This window comes from Motacilla alba, chromosome 2 (genome assembly GCF_015832195.1).
Source record: "Motacilla alba alba isolate MOTALB_02 chromosome 2, Motacilla_alba_V1.0_pri, whole genome shotgun sequence".
NCBI classification, from domain to species: Eukaryota; Metazoa; Chordata; class Aves; order Passeriformes; family Motacillidae; genus Motacilla; species Motacilla alba.
The window spans coordinates 39623664-39648897 of record NC_052017.1 but is presented as its reverse complement, the minus strand read 5'-3'; the positions used below and the strand labels follow the sequence as shown (position 1 = coordinate 39648897).

General features: G+C 38.1%; 1 protein-coding gene across 1 annotated transcript; it reads left to right on the top strand.

The window, feature by feature from the left end:
- Window positions 1-24132, top strand: AZI2 (5-azacytidine induced 2). The gene is made up of 8 exons (XM_038123656.1): window positions 1-277; window positions 8617-8846; window positions 11222-11347; window positions 11666-11765; window positions 13433-13581; window positions 16028-16089; window positions 18852-18967; window positions 21752-24132. Exons 2-8 carry the CDS (start codon window positions 8622-8624, stop codon window positions 22138-22140), a joined length of 1167 nt encoding a protein of 388 aa, XP_037979584.1. The 5' UTR covers window positions 1-277; window positions 8617-8621; the 3' UTR covers window positions 22141-24132.
- Window positions 24133-25234: the final 1102 nt, after the last annotated feature.

Here is a 25234-nt window from a genome sequence, read left to right as displayed (position 1 = left end):
GTCAGGCGGCGGGGCCGCCTCTCTCCTTCCGGGAGCGGCGCGCGCCCGTTGGCGGGGACCGGGAGCGGCGTTTGTTGACTTCCTCGAAGGCGGCGGGGGCGGCGCCGAGCCCCGGGAATTCCCCGTGGTGGCGGAGGCCGAAACCGCGGCCGGGCCGGCGGGGTGGGAGCGATGGGCGCCCGAGGGGGCCCGAGCGGAGACCGCGAGGGGCGGCGCTGCCTCCCCGCCGAGCTGAGCGCCCGCCGCTGACCCGCCCGGCCGAGCCGGGCCCGGACAGGTTGGTTCCCGGCGCGGGGGGGGGGAACGCGGGGCGGCCCCGGCTGGGGCTCCCCCGGCTGGGGCTCCCCCGGCTGGGGCTCCCCCGGGTACTGGGGAGCTTCTGCCCCGTGGAAGAGGAGCGACTCCCCTTGGGAAAAGAGGGTGGTCTGTCGTTTCTCCCCTTATAGTAGAGTCGTCCTCGTAGAAGCCCAGAATTGTGAGGGTTGGAAGGGAGATCATCTGGTTCAACCCGCCTGCCGAGGCAGGGTCACCTCGAGCAGGTTACAGGTGACACAGGAACGCGTGCCGGTGGGTTGTGAGTGACTCCGGAGAGGGAGACTCCACGCCCTCCCTGGTCAGCCTGTTCCAGTGCTCTGCCTCCTTCATATAAAGTTCGTCCTCATGGTGAAGTGGAACTTCCTGAGTTTCAGAAGGAGCAGCCTCTCGGTCTTGGGCCGTGTCCCTGCCCAGTCACACTTGGCCGGAATGAGGGGTCGTCCCGTGGCGGGAGGGTGAGCAAGGAAGGCTTCCAGGGACCGCCAGCAAGAGCAAGCTGGGGTTGGGCCTCGGGCACGCTGTTAGGCTGGTTGTAAAGCTGCCTCTGGTCAAGATGAAAAACTGCGTGGGTTCTCGGAGCTGCAGTTTGTGCCTTGGTATAGGGGAGTTTGGCAAAGGAAATGGGCAAACTACGGGTGTAAAAACAGAAACATGAACAGAATATTTGACAGGAATACAGGTGCTGCAGGCCCTGTTAGTTTGGAAGAAGGAAGTGCAGATGAGCATTGGGGTAGTTGTGTATGCTAGTGGTACTTTAAACTTTTTAGAAATTGCCTCTTGAAATCCTGGTGTTTCACCTGGTAGGGAAAATACCCTTATCTCGTCAAATAAATTGGTCCCCTAGCAACTTAGAAGTGATTGTCAACTGTTTCAGTGAGTGCTTTTAGGAGTTTTTTGTTTCTTAAGGAATCCTTTCATTTTCCCACTGCCTTTCACTGTATGTATGCAGTAAAATCAGTATGCTGGAAACAGACTCTGGAAAATGTTAGGGGAGAATTTTTGCCAGGACAGTAAAGTTTGCTCTGGACTCCAAAGGTCAGTTTCTCTTCTGAGACAGTTTTCTGGGAGATGTTGTTATGGGCTGTGGGAAACTTGTCATTTCCTGGATAGTGGTATATGATCACATGCTTCTGCTGCTAATAATCCAAGTTATCTGTTCCAACATCTGTTTTAGAGTTTTAGTAATTCTACTGGAGTCACTGTAGAAGCCAAAAGAAATCTAAGGTTATGACTACTTTTTGTTCTTTGAATAATTGCTGTTTAATAACAGGACTTTTGTTAGAAGTGTTTATCAGATAATTGCTCTATAGCATAAGTAGATGATTATTGCTCAAATTTTAAGCAGAATTTTTTAATCTAAACTCTCAGTGAAGTCAGAAGGCAGAAAACACTGGTTGACTGAACTCTAGATTAGACTATATGAAGGGCTTAGCCACCTTCTCACTCCCAACACCTGTTTTTTGGGTTTTTTTTGCTAAAATTTATAATTATTCAGAACCTTGTTTGCTGCATTCATAGTTTAGAAAAGCGTGAGGTGACCATTGCCCAAGTAACGCAATGCCCTAGGTTATGTTTTACAATGAAAATAAATAGTAAAAAGTTTTTCAAAAGAGCAGAGAGGGTGAAGTGACATCTTTGTGCAGCAAAAATGGGTAATAAATGAGAGATAGTTTTAAGATTGCCTAAATTTCAGCAAGTATTCTACTTTGGTTTTCAGTATATCTGTTTTCTATGTGACACTCAAAAGGTGGGGAAAGTGTGAAAATGATTGGTTAAATATATGAACAAACTGTACTTAGTGTACTCAAGGCAGAGAAATAGAATCATTTTATCTCTCAGCATAGGAAAATCATAGAGTTGCAAATGCAGTAACATTTCTTTCTATTATTTCAATAGATGCATTGAATTGGAGATTGTGCACTATAAAATGTTAAATGTGGGTTGCCCACTTACGAAAGTGGAAACTCCCCATGCTATCCATATCATATCCATATCATATTTAGAACAGAATTTGGAGAAAAGAAGAGAACATGTAGAAGGAAACAGGATAAAATGCAATGTGGTTTACCTTTTGATACGTGTTTTTATTCTTTCACAGACGGGAAGTCTGACAGTCCATATTGAATAAAACAGTGATAATGGATCCAGTTTGCCAAGATGACAATGCTAGGATTAACAAAGGGGTCAGGATAGGGATCAGCATGGTAGGAGTGAGTGGGGAGTTCTGCTGAAGTCCATACCTGTGTCCATTATCCATGGTTCCCTTTGGACTCAGTCTTATGTTTTTGCTAAATGTTTATACTATAATTGCATTAATTAACTAATTTACATGATTATACAGTGTTTTTATATGGAGTTCTTAGTGGATGAAATTGTAGATGCAACTAAAATTTGACAGGGCCTTTGGGGAGAAGAAACAAAGTTTGAGAGGGTAGGTGAAGCATAAATGATTTGAATATTCGAAGTCATCCACTTAGAAGCTGCTAAGTGGAACTTAGGTTCAAATTACCAGGTTTGTCTGAAATATTGCTATATAAATCTGAATATAGAATTTTAGAAGACAGCCCAAGTTGAAAAGGAAGATCATCTGGTCCCGCTGTAAAAGGGAGCCTGGGTCGTATTTGCTGGCATCCTGTCCAGTTGTGTCCTGGAAACCTACAGATGTTGTGTTAGTGAGTTGCAGGATTACCAAGGGCCGTTGGTGAGACTCGCTTGCCTTCCAGTAGCTGTAACAGATGAAGCACATTTCCACTTGAATTAAAAGTTAATGCAATTACAAAATGCTTATCAAGGAACTTGTGAACTTACTGAATGGTAATTAATCTATTTAATTTAATAGAAGGAGACTTGTGATTGGGAGGTAGGATCTGCTGTTTGGTTTAAAAAGGAAGATGGGAAAAATAAATCCAAACCAAATTCTCTAAACTTTTGGAAATAGTTATTTCTTATAAACCTTGTGAAATGGGAAAGAATGAACAGCAAAAAAAGGGTTTCAGTAACCTTTTAAGATACTTATATTTGGTGCTAGAAATGTTTAACAGCCAAAAGCCATTTTGCTCCTACTTAGGTTTGTTTGACAGTACTGCTTTTAATTACTTTCAACATTAAATGTAATAGTTTAATAAACAGGATTATATGATGCTGTAAGGATAATATTTTTTTGATTCCTACTTATAGGTTTTTATTTTCCGCCTTTTCAGGTAGTTGTCAGGGAGAGTGATTATTGTGACAGCATCCACAGAAAGGCAGATTGAATACATTACATTGAGGATGCATAAGGTTTGCAAATTAACAGTGAAGGTACTGGAGTCTGACACTCTTTGGAGAAGTAAAATTTATCAAACACTGTTGTCATAAAATGGGCTTTTTATTGCTTTTCTGGTCCTTGTGAGAGTAGATTATTTATTGTAAAATGAGATTGAAAAAAATTGCCTGTTGTACCTAAGGAGATTTTACTTGGCTTTTGTAGCTTACCCAGATGTTCGGGATAGATGCGCCACAGTGATCTGGTGTGTGAGCTCAGAGACAGTGAGTTTCCATTTCCTGAAGGCAATAAAACGAAAGTGCTCTGGAGGTGTGACGTAGCTCACTGCTGACATGTTTCTGAAGGAGCACTGATTACACTGGGACGGCCGGGCTGTGTCCCTGTGCTCAGGGACTCGCCAGGAGGGCGCTGGGCCTGTGGACTTTGGCCATACGGAAGGATGAACAGCGGCCAAAGTAGCAGCTGCTCAGATGTGTCTCTGTGCATGTGAGAATTTTTATTGCTCTTTAAAAATGGAGCAAGTATGTGTAAAAAGTGATGCCTTTCTCTGTAGAACAGTCTGCTCACAACTGGAATCAAAGAGAACCTAAGATTTCTGAAGGAGAGGTGCAAAGTGATGGATGCTTAAAGAGACTGGAAGTCTTGCTTGTTTTAACATCTTGTGTCATGCTCCAAGTACTGTGTGGAGTTTTTGATGCTGGCTGCAGGAATTCTGTACTATTCCTTGCTGTGCTGAAGTATCTTTTAAAAAAAGAAAAAAAAAACAGTATAGCTTTTCTGAAATTAAGGTGAAGGTTGTAACATGCTCACTCAGGATTCCTTTGGTTCAAAGGCATTTCTTGAATTTAAAGGGGTTTTTTTTATGTTTACATGCATTTATGTATACCCTTCTCTGTAAGGCGAGATAAATCCGTACAAATATTATGCTGTTGTTATCAACAGCTGGAAACTGCTCATGCTACCATTAGGAAGTCAAACCCTTCAAGTCTGGAAGGCAAACAGGAAAACAACCATCTTGAAATTATTTGCATTTGATATTTGGAAATATTTTGAAAACTGTTTTATTCTCTTTGAAATCAACCGTTAGGCCAGAATGAGAATCTGCTTCATACTGGGGAAAATTTAATGTAATCCTGCTTTTACTATCTCTCCTTCTGATCTGAGAATAAGATTAGCATTTCAAACTACAGAGCTCTGTTTGTGCTGTGGTCTGTTTGCTATTAGAGCCTCTGCATCCCATGTTCCTCATATGTAGAATGTGTTTTATATTTAACTGCCTCCCATGGTGTTAATGACTGGTGTTCTTAAAGCTCTTTAAAGAGAAAAGCGATGTTTCTGCCAAGCATTAGTAAGATATGGGAAAACATTATTTTGCTCAAAATGTTCAGTGTATTGAATCAAAGCTGTTTTATAACCTATGTTGAGCAATAGAAGTGGTTGCTGTTGGTTCTTCTGTTCTTCACATTATTTGAAAGAAAACTTAAGTGGTGCCACCTCTTCAAACTCATTTGCTTATAAACAGGAAGCATAATTAGTCCTGCTAGAACTTAATGCTATTTCCTGTCAACAGTGTATTCAGGTTGGGTTTTTTGTTTGTTGGCTTTTAAACATTAGTTAGTTAATACAAACAGTAGTACTGGTACTCATTTAATGTATTTAGTTTTGGACATAAAGTCCTTTTAAGTATGCTGTTTCGTGTGCAGATCATTCTAAAAGAATGAAATATAAATGAAATGTATTTATCACAGGCAAAATACTTAGCTACTGTGCTGAAGTCAAGGGAGTAAAAAGTATTAGGAAGACCTTTCTTGGGATGGGATGTGTGTTAAGTGGGATTGTGAAGTTTGCCTTAAGGAGGCCGAAATGGACATCAATTGTATTCAGAGACATTAACTTGTCAGTATATTACTTCAAATATTTTAGTGGGAGATCTTTCACTTGAACTGGTTACTGTAGGACAGATTATCTCATGAATTGCAGCCCCGGAGAGGTCAGTATTCACTCAGGTGTTTCAGAGTGTCAGCTCTGGGACATTTTCAGCAGTTCATATGAGTGTGACTTTGAATTAGGAGAAGTCAAACAGTGATTAAAACAGGGCAGAAGTCTGTGGCAGGACTTGGTGAACCGTCCTGAAAGACCTTCTGGCATCCTTCTTCCAGATTTGAGGAGCTGTAACCTGTGGAATAATCAAAACATTTATTTGATTGTTGCTGCCAGTTCGTATTTTTAAAATGAGAAATATAGTAGTGGAAAATCTAAATTTTGATTCCGGTCCTTGAATGAAATTAAAGACTACAGCTGGAGTTGGGGATTTCTTACAGACTTAGCCCCTTTTTCTATACTGAGTGTTTTTGTCTATCCTGACAGCAAAAAAAGCTGGGTGAGCTGTGCATTTCACCATGGCTTTTTATAGTACTGCTGATCTTGAACTGTGTAATGGCAGCTTGTCATCACTTAGTATGCAATACAGTTAGTCAAAAATGTGTATATTGGATTTTTTGGAACTGTTATCTTCGGTGTAGAAATTTAGAAAAGCATGCAAACAAAGTCCCTTTGAATTACATGGAATTATATGCTTCTCTTCTAAACAATCTCCAGTTCTGGCTTAGACAGCAGCATCAGAAAACCAGAGTTGAATAATCCTATAAACTAAATGAGATCTTTCAAGTAAAGAAATGTTAGAGTAACTGGTCTTCCTAGTGGGTGCAGGTTAGGTGTGTACTTGTATTTATAAAATAGTATTTGCTTATGCTGAGTCTTATTTGGAAGATGTTTCTCTCTTGGAGGCTCATAAAGGCACTTTTAGTTAACAAAATGCAGAATAAATATGGTCCTGTTTTCCCATATTGCCATCTCCTGGTAGCACTGATGTGTGCAAGAAATAGGGAATGTATGATGCTCAGGTTTAGGAGCTAGAGGAAAGCATGGGGACAAAGATCTGTGTTATGTACAAGGTCACAAATCTGCTGCTTTCTTTGAGAGATAATGATAAGCTGTGACACCTCTTTAATGACATTTGAGTCAAGTGTTCCGAGAAAAGGAGATGTGTTGCCTTGAGAGGACAAGCTCTTGGGAATTTGATGAGATGGGTGACAAGACTTGCAGAGCCTTTGGTGAAATGGGGGAGGATAAGCTGGTATGTTATGCTCATCTTGGAAGACAAAATGAGCAATTCCTTCAGTCAGTTAATGCAGTTTGAATGATGTGGTGCTTCTGGTCAAGGTCACCTTGTGCATGGCATGATACTGTTCTTACAATTAAAAGGAAGCAAACCTTTCTTGCAGGGTTCTTCCTACTTAAATATCACAGAATATTCAAGGCAGAACAACAAGCAAGGGAAGCTTAGGCTACTTTTTTTGTCAGAATACATCAAACATACAAGGCATCTATTCACCTCCTGAAAATAACCATTAAAAGGAGTTCAGCTTTGGTTTGTAGTGTTCTTGTCTTTTCTTCACTGTTGAAAAACTCCGCTGCTGTCTTATTTAGTAGAAATGAGCTGTCACAGTTTTTTATCATGTTGTCTAACTGGCTTGGAGCAAATTGAGACAAATGTGATAACAGCACTATTGTTCAGCAGTAGCTGTACTACAGCTCTTCATAATGCTGCACTCCGAAAGCTTTCCAGCATGGTGAGAGAAATTTGACCACACCGACAAGCTCCAGGCCTTTACTTCTTGTAACCTATAAACAAATGGAAGTCTAGTTTGAATTCAAATAGCAAATACACAGTAGAAGCAGCAATTGTGACTTGGGGTTTTTTTTCACTAATGCCTGCCTTTTCTGCAAAGTTCTGCTGATCAAGTCAATTTTCTGTTGAAGTAAGTTTTTCCTGCAGTACAAAAAGCTGTCTTCATTATGCTCAGTTCTTTCATTCCAGCATTTCTGTTGGTTCATTAGCTAATCATCAGGAACCTAAGGATTTGTTGAAGGGGGAAAAATAAAAGTCTGCTTTTTGTAGAAGTCACATCACTAGTTTGTTTAAAGGGGGGTGGTATTATCAGGCACTTTGTCACAATTTCTTAGTACTGCATAGGAATACAAGTAATCTTGATGTTCATAACTAAAAGAGATGTGTCTTTTTTTCATTGGTTGTTTTTGCATTTTGGAGGTTGGCTTGTTTTTAAATAAATGCAAAAACTTGCTCCAGATAACTTGTAACTCTTAAGGAAAATGCATTTGAGGGTTTTCCATTGAGACCTGTTGCTCAAGAAAATATATAGAATTTCTTTAAGATTATATTTTCTGATTGAATGTTTTGCTGTGCCTGAATGACATAGGTTGTAACAAAAACTCAGTGTAACATCTACTTTGCATTTGTCATTTACGTGGATCTGCCTAGTATTTTAGAGTGACACTTTACTAATGATCACATTATTGTCAGTTTTCTCCACACATATTGAGGCAGGTCATGCTACTGTGCATGTTTTCATTCTCATCATATTTTCAGTCAAAAATTACTGTAATTGTTCAGAAGGCGATTTTCTACTGTGACCAGGGAAAGAATAGCTACTCATGCAGCCTCTTTAAGGACAAATACAAGTATAATTTAAGATTCTGTTTTAAAGTTTTGGAAAAATATAAGTATTCACATTCAAAAATAAAGAGGCTTTGGCACTTGTGCTCAGGAATCACGGGAGCTAGTTGATTTGTTGGAACTGTACTCTTTTACTGCTCAGTGCTGGCTTGCAAAAGCTCTGATATAATATTCCTTTGGAGTTCAGATAGTTGGTACCAGCCAAATTCTACATTGGTGTTAAGACTTAATAAAAATGAATTTGAGGGTTCATACATATGATAGATACTCAAAATATTTATATCAAGTAACAGTAAAATGTATCTTTTCTAAACAGTGTGTTTTCAAGGTGACATGAATTTCAAGATTTTTCTGTGATATTAAGATACTTCCTGATTATTCAGTCTTATCTTGTCATTCTTAGACAGAAACACCCTGCAGTATTATTTTGGAAGGTTTTCAAACTCTTGATGAATTTGTCTTTGTGAAAACTTAGCACTTATATCTGTCTTTTTAACAGCTGTCATGGAGGAGTTGGTAGAGGATGACATCTGTATTTTGAACCATGAAAAAGCAGACAATGCTCACAAGAGAGACAGCGATATTCCTGTTCCATCCTATAGTGGAGATGAGTCTGTTGCCTCACACTTTGCACTTGTCACTGCATATGAAGATATCAAAAAACGACTGAAGGAGACAGAGAAGGAGAACTCTTTCTTAAAAAAAAAAGTGAGAATTTTAGAAGAGAAGGTAAGAAAATAGTTGATATACCAGTTTCTGATAGCAGCTTCTTTTTTTTGCTCCTGGCTGGATGGAAGAGAAGAAGGTTAAGGATTTGAAGTACACACTTGAAATAATTTCCATGTTAAAAAGTTTTTATAAATTGTTTTATTTATTTAAGTGAAATGCAGTTTGTTCCTCTGGTAGTGTAGTTGTGTCATACTGGCATTTTTGATTCTCACTGGGCACATATATGATGCTATGCAAAGACAGTGGCTGATTCAGACAGATGTGTAGTTGTGTAGAATTTGTCACTGTAGTTTGGGTGCCTCTTCATGGTCTTTATTAGCTTGGGCACACGTGACACAGTATTGTTGAACAGTGAGGTGCAAAGCTTGTAAATTATCAGAATCCAGGAACTGTCTATCAGAAGACCCTTGGGCATACCAAAATGGTAAAGAAAAATTGGTTGCTAAGAATATCCACCTAGGTCTAGCTAATCACAGCCTCAAGTGTGAAATGCAAAGTTGCAATGCCTAACGTTGGCTGGATGGCTTTTGATGCAGTAATTCTAAAATGTAAATGAATATTGGAATTTGTTTTATAGGCAGTTTCTCATGGCCATAAACTAGTAAAGATCATTAAAGCTAAAAATTGACCAGGGCACAGGTTTTTCTCTCCAAGTAAGGAATGCCATGATAAAATGTATATCCATTGTTCAGAGCACCGAGTGTCTTTGTACTGCAGAAGTTCTTGACTTTGATAGATTGCTTTCTTATATAAGATGCAAAAATAGATCCTAGTGTTAGAGCTGAGACATTTTTTAGGACTTTCTCCTTAGTGTGCTTCTGACTCTTAAGTTTTCTTAAGTGTGCATTATTTTCTGGCATTGGAATGAAGAATTGAGTCACACTTGGCACAGCTTTGAGACACTTATTTGGGAATTCTTGGTGAAGAGAGGATTGACTTTTTCTCAGAAAGGAAAACAATCTCAAGACTGTCTTTATATAAGGTTTGGGGGGATGTTGGGAATAGGAACATAGCTTTAGACCTGAACCATGCTAAGTGTAACATCTTTTATATTGTTACTCAGAATCACAATAAACAGGATTTGACCTTGACAATTCCTTTTGTCTTGTGTGTTTTGGTTTGGCCTGGTTTAGCTTAATTCTCTTGACGATGCTACTTTGTTTTCACTAGAGAAAACTGCCAAGGCTGTTAGTGACTTTCAGTCTTTGTCAATAGCTAATGTACCTGTATGCTTAAAAATATATATGGGGAGTTACCCCTTTGGAGTGTGTCATTTCAACCTGCATGGAAACTTCCAGAAAACTTATTAAGGCTTGTGTTCTATTTGAGTGGCTTTATTAGGGGGAGAAAATATAAAGGACAAAACTTAAAAGGAGTCGTACACATACAAAAAAAAAGCAAAGGGCAGGAGCTTCCTATCTTTGTGGCCTGTTTTCGCATACTTTCTTTGAAGCAAACATATTAAAGAGGAGATATTTAAGGTAGATACGTGAGTGTCAATGCTTTTGTTTTAGTATTTTTTTTGTGTGACTCCTAATTTTTAAGAAAATATGCAAATCTGTTGTGAATATCTGCAAGAGGTACATGTAAAGGAAGTGTGCAGAATAAAAAGAATGGAAAGGAGAATGCAATACTTAATTGAAGCAAGAACTTTTATATGAATGGATATAATTTGATGTAAGACTTCTTTTCTTTCTGCCTTATTAAAAACACTGAATATATTTTAACTCTGTTCCTCTTTTTCTAGCAATACAGTGGGTAGTGGTTATTCTGCCTTGCTTGTCTTTTGCCATAGCAGAATTATTCTGCTTTGGCTTTTTGTACATAAATACGCTGAAAAAAATCTTTATTTACATTATGAGGTATTTAAAAATTATGTTGGGCTTCCTTTGAACTTTCTGTGTGTTGTGCATTTTTATGCTTAAAACTCCCTTCTCAAAAAGCAGTTTACATTTTTTTAGAGCCTGGAAAAAGTATGATTAAGGGGTTGTCAGTGGCAGTAATCATAACTTATGAATGGTTTTTAAGTACTCATAGGAGTGAACTCATAGCAGTCTACTCTCCATGGCAGGGGGGTTGGACTAGATGAGCTTTTAAATGTCCTCTTCCAACTCAAACTGCTCTATGATTCTATAAATTAGTGAGCATTAAGTATTTTTAGAGATTTCAGAATCAGTAGACAGCCTTTGTTACACTTTCGTAAAAAACTTTGGCCCGTATCAGTGTATTTGATTCATTTGTTATCTAAACTGAAAAAAAAAAAAGGAAAAGCTGTTAGATTAATATGGCAGGCTGTACCATTGCCTTTTTAAAATTTTGCAGTTCCCAACATTAGATACAAAACTTCTCACTTCTCCTGTGTGTTGAACGTTCAGGTGCTTGGCTCCCGGGTGGAAGAGGAATGCAGCTCAGTTGGGCGGGAACAAGTCAATAAGGCCTACCAAGCCTATCGAGAGGCCTGCATCGACCGCGACCATTTGAAAAGCAAACTGGAAAAAATGGTGTGCCTTTTTAAGTAATGGCTTCAATGCTTGCTTTTTCAGTACTGCATAGTTAGTACATGTTTACTGTAGAACTTTGTATTCTTAAGATCTGTGGTGTTGGTTTTATCAATCTTTTAAAGTACATGACAATACTTTCTGTAGAAATAACAATTTAAAGTACCACAGTTTTATTACTGGGCTAGAACAATGCTTAAAAAAAATCAAAGCAATATTTTTTGTTGTTGTATTTGTTCTAAAATATTGAATTGTCAGACATGATAGAAAAATGCTTCACTAATTATTTTGGGCTGGGGTTTTTCTCCTCTCTGACAATAGGCAAAAGAAAGTGCAGAATCCTTGAAAAACTTGAACGAACAGTTACAGTCTAAAGAAGTAGAGCTGTTACAACTAAGAACTGAAGTGGAAACTCAGCAAGGTATGCATTTGGTTACTTCATCTTTAGTTTTGTTGAGTAGCCGTAGTGGTTATATTGTGATCTCGGGGCATGAAGAGATTAACCCTATGTAAGGGCAAGGTAAGAGAGGCATGAACAGCAGTGAGGTGCTTTGAACTTGTCTTCATTCTCTTGGATGGTGATGCATATATTCTGAGGCTGTTATGTTCTTCCACCCTAAGTGATTTACAAATTTGAGAAACAGGCACCACCTAACAGTTTATAGGCTGTGCCATGTACATCTCTGGACCCCGCCACCTTTTCCTCAGAGCAGGGCAGAGGCCTGTTCAAGTATAAAGATCATTCAGTCAATCCCACTTCCTCTGGCACCTGCAGAGGGTCCAGTATATTGCTTTGTCTTGCTGTTGGATACGACAAATACAAGAGGATGTTCTGTAGCAATAGCTGCTGCTGCCAACAGTTACTTAGCTGGCTGGGAAATGTGGAAAATAGAAAGATGTTGGTTCTAGAGAGCCTGGTGAAAAGAGGAAGGAGAAACTAACAGTATATCCTGGCAATTCCAAAAGTCCAAATCCAGCATCTTACTGCAGTTGTAAAGAGTGCTCTGTATGTGATAGATGTGTAAAACAAAACACCATGGAAGGAAAAAAAACCCCTTGATTAATTTAGTTACAAGAAAATGCCATCTGTATAAAGTTAGAGTATGGACTGACTTCAGAGTCTGTACAAATGCAGTCGTTTGAAAGGCACTTTTGAGTATAGCTGTGCTTGGATTTTATTACTCTCCAAGAGGACCTTAAGCATGCAGTGCACTACTTCAATTGCACAAATGTTTAAACCTAGAAAAACAAATGGCAGGTAGTGCTAGTATCACTGTTGAGGACATCATCATTTCAGGAGGTAAGAATTGCAGAGTTTGTAAGGAGAGTTCTGAAAATGAGATGATTTCCTTATTTGTAACTCAGTTTTACTCGTAAGTGGATTCTGAGTACCTTGTTTAAAAAGAAAAAATAAGAATCTGTGTAATTTAAGGCTGTTTAAAGTGTTAAATCTGGAAATAAGTGTATCATGTAGTTGAAGACTTGTGGGTTTTCTTCCTGTCATGTTCCTTCTTTTCTTGCTGTTTCACTAATGCCCTGCTACTGATCTGATGGTAGCATCAGCTTAGGTTGCTTCTTACCATGTGAATTGCTTCAGTCTAACAAGATTTGTGTAACTTTTATGCTTTGCCCTTTTGTTTGGATTGTATCTTTTGTTGTTCTGTGTGCAACTTCTTGATGTTAAACTTGGGGAAAACTTAATGGTAAGTGATGTAATAATACAAATCTGAGGGCAAAAAGACTCATGTTTTCAAAGCATGTAAGAAGTATGCAAGTTGGCATATATAACGTGTATTTGCCATAAATTCATTTTTTTATTTCCAGTGCCTTTTTATGCTAGTACTTCCTTTTTCTCTCTGTCAAATGTCCAGTGCATTCCCAGAAAGTAGGGCTCCATGCTTAAACGCAGAAAATAGACCACCTCTCCCAACAGCATTACCAGTGCTATATTTCTCTGTTGCCATAGACTCCATTTCTTCAGAATACAATGTTTTTCTAGGGCATGGACTGATTGAAGCATCTTGCATATTGAATTATATTCTTTGGACAGAGAATGGAATCTAATTGTCTTGCTTGTCTTCTTTACAGTGATAAAAAGTCTGAACTGTACTCAGGCTAGCTGGGAATTAGAGAAGCTGAACAGTGACCTGAAAGTTCATAGTCTGGAACAGGATCTAGAAAAACTCAAGGAGGAGTGCTACAGTCTCAGGAAGGAGTTGCAAAATTCCAAGCAGAAGGTACCTTAATTTTTAAGGAATTTTTGTATTAATGGCTAGTTTTAAATCCCAAGGTCAATCAAAATCAAGGGTTAAGAAAAATGTGAAGTATACAATTGAGGGAAAGATTAATATCTTGGTAAAATTAACCTTAAATATTTTAATAGACTGTCATTTTTCTTGGAAATAGGGACAGGCTCCTCAGGGAAGTGTTCATGGCACCAAGCCTCTCCAAATTTAAGAAGTGTTTGGATAACGCTCTTAATTAGAAAGGCTTTAGGTAGTCCTGCAGTGAGCAGAGAGTTGAACTTAATCCTTACAGGTCATGTCTAACTCCAGATATTCTGTGATTCTATACAGGTGAGATTTTCCAGCCATTGCCCATATAATAACAGAAAATAAAGATTTATGATTTTTTATAAGTAGCCACTGAAGTTCTATGTAACCTGGGCTACTAAGAAAGTTTGGGCAAAAGCTGGCCTCTATTATTGTATTTTTTTTAAAACAGCAACAGGATGCTAATGTTTAAAGATGCCATGGACTTTGTTTAAGGAGGTCTGGCACTTTTCCATAAGGTAGTTGCATGAAGCTTGTCAGGAAAGTACCTTTTTGGCATCTTGCCTGCCATTTCTGGGGCAAATACCTCTTCTGAGGGACACATTTTGTAACCTAGGCATTGTTAATATCTCAAAAAGAAAATTAAGATAACAGTAACAAAAAGCAGTAAGTTATTGTCTAGTGCATTCTTTCTGCTTTCCATCTTACCTTTGATGAAAGGTACGGTGCCAGTCTCTAGGACTCTGCAGTCACACTGAGGTGACACAGTGAATGTAAAACATTTAAATGTGACTGTCTGAGGAGGCAGACTGTTATAGATTCCTTATGGTCATTGATAATGATGATTATGTAATCTGGAATCACACAGCATTTGAGTGAGTATGCATTTTTTCCACTAGGTGGGGATAAAGCATGTGAGGTGTTTTGTTAACTTCCCTTACTGTTGGTTGTTTCACTTGGGCCTGGAGCTGTTTCAGGTGCTTTCAATAACTTTTAAATCTGAAGGCTTGCTGTAACCTTTGTGAAGTTCTAGTGTCTTCGTGTAACTCTAGAACAGATTAACAGCTGCATAAATAATTGCAGATTGTATTGTGAGAGTGAATGATGTCAATGATGTCAAAGAGAACAGACTATAATAGTATTTGTAAGGAATACTGCATGTGACATTGTTTAAATAATGTTTATACCAGCAGCTTTTGTTGCACAGAACAAATACAGGGGGAACAGCTTTTTGTTTTGTTTTGGGAGGTTTTGTAACATTGGTTTTTTGGGGGGAAGGGGGGGGTTGTTGGTTTTTTTGTTTGTCTTTAATATAATTTCTTCTTGATCCTGGTAACTGCTTAATACAGGAAATAAAGTGCATGTTTTCCAATAGGAGTAATACAGTGCAACTTTTTTACACTATGAATGTGGGAGATGGTGAGAGGTCAGGAGGGGAAAATCTGTCAGGTGAAATACAGTCAAGTGTGATAATGGGCAATGACAAATCAGCATTATTTCAACTCAGCTGGTATTTTCACTATTACTTATTTTCATTACATTAGTTAGTTTAGCTAACATATAATGAAAGTAAGTAATAATGAAAATGAAAACAGGAAAACATGTTTTCAAATGTTTTCTACCTTAGGCAAGTGTATTTTCTATTTTTCTGTACTTTAAGATATTCTTAATCAAGTTTTACATTATAGCTGATGCAGTGTACACTGTATTGACAAGTTGCTTGAAATATGCACAGCCTGTCTTAAAGCCACTGTAAAGGGATCAAATCCATAACAGCTTTGGCTAGAGGGAATGATAGGAAGGGAACATGGAAAGAAGGGATATGAAAGGGAATGAACTCATCACAAGTGAGGGTCTAATAGAAACACAGCTAACAAAGTGAGCCCAATGTTTGATTTGTTAAACAGTCCTGGTAAATTCAGTGTGGCTGCCTATATGTGCAATTTTAAAGTAGTCTTTCAGACTGAAGGGATAAATTATGTTCTGTCATAAAAGTAACTTGTGGAAGTAAATCTATACTGAAACAGCTTCCTTTAAGTTAAGGATCTTTATATACTGTGACAGAGAAAGAACAAAAAAACAACTGTTTAAAAAGCAAAAATTGAGAAAGACTTTTCATGTCCATTTAAGAAAGTAATCAATCTCTAATTCTGAGAGTTCTGCTGTTTTAAGAAAGAAGAGTATGGAGGTGGCTGAGCAATGCCTTCATATAAGTAGGTAGTTTAAGCATTTTTTAGTGGAAAATCTTAGTAGAATTGAAACCCACTTTTGAAACCCACTGCCAACACAAATGAAGACTACTTGCGAATTTCAGTACTAGGCAAATTGGAGTGTCACCGCCGTTGTTTGAGAGAGAAGATCTGAAATCATGTTCATTCATTCTCTCTCTTCCCTTCACTCTGTTATGCAGGACCAGGCTCAAGAGGAAAATCCATTATATGGAGACCACCTTCAAAGGCAAGACATCCAGAGGTACAAAATACATTATTTTCAGTTTACTGAGAGACAGCTAGTTGAACAAGTAAATTATTCTTGCAGACTCTTTAGGTGTGTTATTTCAAGTTACATAATTTCGTTAAAAGTCTAGGTATAGTTATTTAGCAAGATCACTGTACATTTTTTTTTCTTTGTTGTGTTTGTAGTTCAGGATGATGATGATGAATATTTATATAGTTATGCCTGTTGGTGCACTTACAGCATTTTCCACCAGAGGGAAGAGCGGCCCTTCACAACGCCAGGCTTTAGTGCAGTGGGCCTCGGTGCTCCTTGGGTGTTGAAGAGACTTTTCAGCCACTGAAAGAGAACATACAGACACTTCCCATCATCTGTTCTCTGGTGCTGTGATGCTAACAATGCACACACTGCACACAAATCACACTTTGTCCTTTCACCTTGACCGGATACTTATTCCTGTGGTTCCTGCTGGAGCTTTGCTGTCAGCCTCACACACCTGATAAAAGATGTTCTCTCAAGACACAGCAGTTATCCCTTTGATCACTGCTCTGATCAAACTGATCATTTGATCAAATGATTACTGATCAGAGCAGATTTATTCCACCAAGTGGTGCTCAGGTGGCAGCCATGTAAAATAGCATATGGACAATATAGTGTTTATTGTAATATAAATACTAAATGTGTAATAAATATGTAAGCCCATCCAAAAATCTATGGAGAAGACACTTGAAAAACCTCCTATGAGAAACATTTGTTGTAGCAAGCAGTCCTGTTTTTTATAGGAAATGGAGGCATTTGCACCTAGTTAACTTTCTGGAAACCTCATATTTCTGGAAACTTCATATTTGTGAGCAGCCTGCAAATCTGACTTTAAATTCTCAGTGTGCAAATCTAATTTGCTGTAGATTTAAACAGGCTGTCATAGGGAAGGTTCATATTACATGTTAGAAGGCAGTATAGGATAAACCTCCAGGCACAGGGAATCCTTGCTTTTCAAATACAAATTCCTTGAAAATTAGGCTTTGCAATGGGATTCTAGGCCAGTATCCACAAAAACAATTAAAATCAGTTGCATGTGATTTAAGTGGAATTCTGATACCTGCAGCCCTTTGCAAGATGCTTGTAAAAGTGCTAAATGCATTTAAAAAATTCATCCAAGCACTTTCCTTCTGGTTGGTGGCAGACACTTGAGCTGTCCCTACATTTACCACTTCTGTGTTAAATATTGGACAGTTCGGGTTTGACATAACTAAAGTTTTTGATCTTATTTTTTAGACCAGAGCATGAGAATTAAGGAAGTGTGGTTGCCACATCAGCTGTAAAATTAAGTTTTCGTCCCTTAAGAGTTGAAAGAGCCAAAAGGAGTCTGCAGTTGAAAGGCCACTGGTTTAGCTGAACTTCTTGAAATATCAATTCTGAAAATTTTAACTTTCTATCTGTCAGAATTGCTGACACTTAACACATTATTTATTAAAATAACACCTTCTTTTGTTCTTTAACAGAACTTTATGAATTTGAATGTTTGTATTCTGGGGAAGTGTTTCTGTGGATAGAAGTTCTATTTCTTTGTGTTAAGGGAACTCTCTTAGTGTTGACTTGCATAGTAGCCACTTCTTAGAGTGATTTTGAGCACATTTGTGCTTGATATTTCGTGTAGGAGTGATCCTATATTGCTGTTTTTGAAGGATAGCATTACATACAGTTATAAAGCTTATTAATTCTTACTCATCTCAATAGCTGGAGATATTGAGCTGTTTTCAAATAAATGCCTTTTAGTGAATGTAGTGAGGAAGAAAAAATTCTGGAGACTCTCATCCATTATATTTGTCTTCAATAAATGTGTTTTGGTAGAATGTTCATCATGAAAAAAGCATTAAATCACTGCATTCATGTTTAAGTTGAAGTAACTACATCCTTATGTCTTGGAACACTAAGTTAATTATTAATCAACATAAATGTGATATTCAGTGAGCCTTTGCTAGAAATTTTACCAAGAAACATATGGTAATGCTGACTTTTTTTTTCCTTCTTAATTTTCTTACCAGTTACTAACCTGAAACATCAGAGTTGGAACAGTGCTGCTGTTGCTAAATATGTTTCTTGTATTATGTTGTCTTAGAGAATGAATTGGAACACTATTGTTTACAATGTCTGATAAGGCAGTGTATAACATAAATCAGAGGCCTTGAATGTGGAAGAGTATGGTTTATATTTTAGATTGGACTCTGTGTGTATGCTCGGTTTGGGTCTCAGGTATTTAGTCTGAATTCAGTGTAGCAATGTGCATGGTATAAGACCCAAATACTGGGTTTTGTTTATTTGAAATTAAAATCAATCAATATTACTAGGCTCATAATATGTGTGGGGGTATGTGGTCATTTATTGAAAGGTACTCAGGGTTAACACTCTGCCTTTTTTATAATCTGGTGTCACTTTAAATACAGTATTCCTTTGAGATGACTAATTTTATTGGAAGATGGTTAGTTTCAGGTACTGAAATGAAAAGTAAGCTTCAAATTTCTTTCCTTTGGAGAGTTGAAGTTATTATTACCTAGTATGTCAATATATAATGCATTGTTTATTGCAGTAGCAAGAATCAAATTATATACAAAGGTCCATCCATTTAAGGGAATTCTCAGTAGTGTTCAGTCCAGTTACAGTTATGGTACTCCAACAAAATTTGCAGAACAATTTATTTACAGTCAACACTTGATAGGCATGTTAATAGGCTGCTTTACAGGCAGCAATATTTAACTTGTAATAAATTTTTGTTTTGAAAGTTTGCAACAAACATATTGGGACCTGAAGAGAGAAATGTCCAATTTGCGTGTAGTGACTGACAAGCAAGCTGAGGTCCTACGAAAACTGAAAAGGAACCCACCAGGAGCCAAGAAAGGCAAGTCAGTGTTGGCAAACACAAACCACTGATTCAAGCTGTAACATTTTAAAAATAAACCAGCTATCATATCTTATCAGAATCTCATCAATTGAAGTAGATAAGCTAGACTGTATTATGGTTCCAGCTTCCCCATTTTCTGCTTTTGCTTCTGTCTCATACTGGTCAACTTCACACATAAAGGTGTTGCTGATGTGTTTTTTCTTCAGTACTGTATTCTGTTCCCCTTGTGGCTTTTTTCTCAGTCAAGTGTTGCTTATGTGCACAAGGCTGAGGTGTTAAGTTTACTCGTATTTGACCTTTTACCACAACTACTTCATATTAGGGGGGAAAAATCTTTTTGCAAATGCAGTCTTATTTTCCCAGTACGGAATATATGAAGTATTAAATTTGCAACATTTTAAAATCAGACTTTAAAAGACTGAATTTCCTTATGGTTCCCTATTTCCTTATATGGTGTTCAGAAAAGTTGTCTTTTCTTACAAAATGCTACACAGTGTGACATTTTCTGAATGTCAGAATACTGGGGAAACAAAACTGCCTTAAATAATTTTAAGGGTTAAATATTTTTCACATAAGGCATTTAAATTTTCCATGAGCACTTCATCAGACAGTTCTTCTGTTCCATACATATGTTTCTCTCAAGCCAAATGCTAGACCAACAGGCAAACAAACTGTGGTAAAGAGTTAATTTCCTTTGTTTTCTGCTCACTTCAATTGTGGTCTTTACTGTGCTCAGAATACTCGGGAAGACAGTGAACTTGGTTACAGTGTACTGGTGACAGTCTCTGATGTCCCTGTCCATTACCAGATCAAGACATTTTGTTTCTAAACAGCTCAGTGAGGTAATGACAGGATTCACCTCTCGAGCAGTCCCTGCCTTTGTGGTCAGCAGTGACTAATGATCACTTTGTCTCTGGTACTTGGCTGATACAAACTGTCAACCCATTTTGTAGACTTGGCCATATTGTTACCAGGTGAGTCTGTGTTCCTACAATTCTAAAACATGTTTGTCAAATAACTGCAGCAGAGAAACTGGGAACTGAATGAGTCTAAATCATCTTAGATCTGTCAAGGTTTGATGTGATCATATACAGTCTTTATGTCCTTATTTTTAGTTTGGAGTTACCTGTTTTGCCACTACCCAACTACTTATTTTTCTCTTCTCCTTGGTGAGGAGACTCATTTTCTGCAGTTCTTATGCAGTTGTTCATCCACAGCCATAGAAGGCATTCTTGATTGATAAGATGCCTTGATCTTGATTGATCAAGATTGATCTTGATGCCTTTTTCCTTTTCATCTGTAGACTTTTTTCAGTGATTTTTCAGAAGAATGTGAGTGGACAGGTCTGATCTTGGTCATCAGCCACACTTATGAATGCAATACAGATATATCTTTGCTTATATTTATAGGCAAATCTTGGCTTATGCAAAATATGGGTACAATTGACTGAAGCCCTCCACTTCCTGTACCTCTATTACTTTTGGCATCTACAAACCAGCTGCCATTGTTGGAGGTGCATTAATTCTAAAGAACTCGTGTTCGTACTTTGTGTGGGACATGAACAGTATCAGTTAACATGTGGATTCTACTTAGAATGTAGAAAGGCATTTTATGTAATGTATGGAGGAATTTTCAACAAATGGGTGTGCTTGTGGGGTTTTTAGTTTATTTTTTTTCTTGGTTTTTTTGGTTGATTTTTTTTTTGTGTGTTCTTAGTTGGTTTTTTGGGTTTGGTTTTTTGGTTTTTTTTGTACATTTTCAATCTATTTTCAGAGGATTCAATTTTTCTTGAACTTCCAAAGGTCTGTAGGCCTCAAATTGCTTTACACCTGCCAGCTCAAAAATGCCAAATCCAGTGCTTTAGCATGTCTTTCAGACATGATGCCCATGCTATTGGAGAGTGGTTTGGGCTGGCATCCACAAATTTTAATTTATTGTGACAAACAGAAGTTGTATTCTTTGACCAAGATACCAACTTCTTTTTCTGTCCCTTAAGAACAAAAGTTTAAAATTACAATTCATGCTCAAGATTAACAGCTTCTCTAGAAAACTCTATGTAAGATGTGAGTTTTAACTCAGGAAGCATTAATCTACTCTGGTTATGTGTTTATGTACATTATCACTACAAAACAAAATGACCTGCTTGTATTTGGCCATATGTTCAGATGTGTGTTGAAGGTACAGCTCTTCCATTTCAGGTAGATCCTGTTCTGTTTCAGACCCCCCCCACCTAACAGTTTAAAACTCCTCTGGAATGCCACATGGCTGAACATTGCAGTCTGTCACTTTACTTTTGAAAGTCAGACAAGAGAACCTGTGAGCACCACGTGTTTCCCCGTACTGCTTCATGGGCAGTGAGAATTCGGGTTCTGCATGGCACGAGAATACAAGTTGTTAAAGAATCAGTAGAATAGGGAGCAACATTCAGTCTTCTGCACCTGGATGATTTCTCCAAGCATGTGAAAATGGTCTCTGTTTCAGCATTCATTTCAGTCTGGTCAGAAAGATCCATCAGTTTATCTGTGTTGAAATGGGAGTTGAGATATCCTTGGAGTTGGGTGTGTTTTAGACATTGTGATTTCAAAATTTTGGGTTCATCTTAAGACTGGTGAGGGTAGTATGTTGTTTTTAGATTTCAAGTAGTTACTGAATATGGTCCAAAAACTTGTGGCTTGAAGAAACTGTGTTTAACATCCCTGCTAGACTGTAGTACATTTGGGGTACATGAAAAATGCATTAGATAATGTAATTTTAAAATCTTTTTTTATCTTCTTCCTTCAGCTGCCTGTACTGCACCAGTGCAATGTGTTGACTTGAACATTTCAAAGGTGAATTTGACATCTGGGGTAGTCTATAAAAACCTGTCACAAAACAATAAAGCCCTCGGCAATGCTGTGTCTCCCCCTCTGCTGAGAGATGCCCGTGTCCCATCAGAAAGGGTGACCCTACAAGCTTGGACAGATGAGAGACCAATTCCAGCTGATGGCAAAATGTTTCAGGAACACCATTCCTATGGAAAGAGCTCTCTGGAAGATAATTCCTGGGTATTCCCAAGTCCTCCAAAGCCCAATGAGAATATGTTTTGGGAAATGAAAAATAATCCAACTTTGTTAAACTGTCCAGCAGATTACCTGGATCAGTGTAATCAAAACTGTCTGCACAAGAGTTAAACAATTTTTAGAATGGACAGAGGCATTTTTGGAGTGATTCTGAATAGGCACCTTAATGCTCGAACTTTTAAGGAGAGAAAACAAATTGCTTGAAATGTTCTTTCTTTATTTTTAATTCTAGTTCCAAATCAGAAAGCCTAGTCTTCCTCTGCTGTAAATCAGGAGTGAGTTCCTTGATGTTAAAGCTGTGCTGGTATAATGTAAATACAAAGAAATCTAGCATGGGGCCTAGATAGTCTTGTACTGCAAATGACGTACATTTGCTAAAGGTTACAATGAAAAGTGAGTTTGTGGAATAAAACAAAATAATCCAGTTCTGTATTTGTTTGCTACTTGTATGTTATCAAGAAAATACTTGGTATCCAGTGTTAGAACTTGTACCAGCTCTGAGCATATATTTTGACAGTGTTTTTTCAGAATAAGAGATAATATGAAGAATTGGATTCTCTCTTCCTTCCTCCTTTCAATTAGCTTTGATTCCTCTGGTTTGTAAACGCACTTTTCTGTAATATTTAACTAAAAGGTGAGTTTGGTATTTTTTTTCCAACCTTGATTTATATGAGAGTGGCAGGAGAAAAACCACCCTTAGACTATCCTGTTTCAACTGCCTCATTTAGGGCTTGATTGTGAATGGTGAAGGACCGTAAGTAATGCTGCTGCTGAGCACTGTGAATCCTGGAGGTTCAGCTTGTTTCCCTCAGTTCCTGCTGAAGGAAGCTGCTGTAACTGCAGCGGTGCTGCCACAGACCCAGCATGCTCACAGTGCAATTTTCCATATTGTGCCTCCTTTGCACAGCACCACAACTCTGACTCTTCATTCCTGTGGTGGTGAAGGCTACTAGTTTTTCTTTGTTAAAGAAACAAAGCCTTAATTTAATCAGATTTGGTGTTGTTGCATTGTTGATATACAATAATAAGTATTTTTGTGGTGTCTTTAGTATGCCACTGAGAACCAGAGCTACTGGAATTCCAACTACCTGCTTTATAGATTATGGGTGTCTAGGCACTACTTTTTCATTATTTTTTTCATCTTAAAGCTGTGAACTGTTTCTAGACAAATATAATTTATGCTTTTTTTTTTTTTGTGAACTTCTCTGCTTCATATCTGGCTTAATACAACAGGGTTAAGTGAAATGTCTTGACTGCTCAAAAAGTTGAAAAAAAATGCATTGTATTTTAGATCCATGATGCCTAACTTGTAATGGGCAGGAAGACATTTAATACTGAATACGCTATTTACAAATGTGTGGGTGGGTGAAGTATTCAGCTTCACAGATCCAGCTTAACATCAAAGTAATAAAAATTAATTTCACAGCTGTTTAGTAGCTAATTATCTTAAGATGGCTTGCAAATACATGGGGAAGCTGTGGCTGTAGCACAGCCACAGTAATGACGGGCTGTAGAAGTGTTAGGAGGGTGCTACGTGACCTGTGTGGTTCCAGACACTCTCCCCTGCACAGTAAGTACTTCAGACAGAGCCCATCTTTCACTTTGTCCATAAAAGGCAAAAAAAATGCCTTCCAGACACCTTCTCCTGTAGTACAAACAGCATACATAAACAATGTTTCCCATTCACCAGATATTGTTTTTATCTTTCTATTATCTTGCTCACGTATACTGGCTTGTCTGTGATTAATGGAAATGGTGTCAGATGCTGGAATTTATTCTGACCAATGAACACAGCTGACTCAGGGGAGTACAATCTCTTGGAAAGTAATAGAACAAAATCCAATATGCATAAAACAAATCCAAGTCACTAGGCTTTAGCTGATAGAACCAACTACCTATGTAATAACAAAGAAAACATTTCTCATGTGGCTGCATAAGCTATATGGTACCTAGTTCTAATGTGGTTTACTTTTGGGGTCCCCCGCCTCAATATTACAGAGGTTTTTTATTAAGGAATGTAATATTCAACAGGCATTAATATGATTTGTGCAATGAAGGAATTCTACTGTGTAAGATATTAAATAAATTTATTTTTGTTTGAAATTGGTTCCACTAACAAATCTCCTTTCCGTATTTGGCACAAAATTTTTTGCTGAAGTTTTAATTCCTTTATTGTGTATAAATGTTATTCCAAATACAAACAATTAGATTTGAGGTTCATTGCTTTGACTCAAGGAGAAAGTCAGCCATCTGCTATAGCCTGCTTCAGCATCTTCTGGGAGAAGTATCCTCCTGGATGTTGAAGTCTGAAGGATTTTTACCTTTGACTGCTTGTGTCAAAAGGTTCCCAGCCTGTCCTGCCCTGTATGAAATTAAAATCAAGATTTTCTGTGCAGAGCCTGAGAATTTCCAGGTTTTGCATTTGGTTTACATTCTGTGCTCCTTCCCAGGGTGGAGAAGGGAGCAGCAATGTTTGATGAGAGGGGCTTCAGGAGTGCTGCTGCTAACTAGGGAGAAGAGGGAGTGATGCCAGAGAGTTTGCTGCAGGCAGCATTTCCAATCCAATCACTCACTGCCAGGTCCAAGCTGTAACATTTGAAAAGGAAGTCCCCAGATTTGGAGTCACTTGGGAGCTCACTGGCTTGTGAAACATCTGTTGGGTCTAAAGCTTACAATCAGATTTTGACTGAAGATGGAAAAGTCATTTAAATCCACGCCACTAGTGGCTTACAGCGCTTTTTCCATTTTCAGAAGTGAAACCTTTTCATCAGTGACAGCACATGATATGGAGAAATAGCTGTAATAAAGGGGTTCTGGTGTTAGTGTGCACGTGTTACATAAAACTGTAAAATTGCATACAGTAAGGACCAAGGTTCTCAAATGATTATGTTAAATGACCCCAAGAAACTTTTAACTTGAATCCAAACTTTGAACATCTTAAAGCCTCCACCAATTTGACAATTTTAAATTTAAGAAAGCACTAACTCCATTTAACAGAAATGAAAGCCAGCTTTTGGGGCAGGAGAAGGTTGTTGCTTTGCACATTTAAATGATCAAATGGCAACCTCATGATTTTGTACTTGGGTATTTGGTGAGTTGGATGAACCTTCTAATAACTTACATGTAAACTTGCACTGTTTGGTTAATTTTAAGTATTTTAAAAATCTGATTGTTTTAAGTTTCCCTGCCAGTTTAGTGGCATACA

Excerpts from the sequence above, each read along its gene's own strand:
- AZI2 (XM_038123656.1), top strand. The coding sequence starts at position 8,622 with ATGGAGGAGTTGGTAGAGGATGACATCTGTATTTTGAACCATGAAAAA. Across the intron at positions 8,847-11,221 it reads TGAGAATTTTAGAAGAGAAG|GTGCTTGGCTCCCGGGTGGA; the intron begins GTAAGAAAATAG and ends TTGAACGTTCAG. Across the intron at positions 11,766-13,432 it reads TGAAGTGGAAACTCAGCAAG|TGATAAAAAGTCTGAACTGT; the intron begins GTATGCATTTGG and ends TCTTCTTTACAG.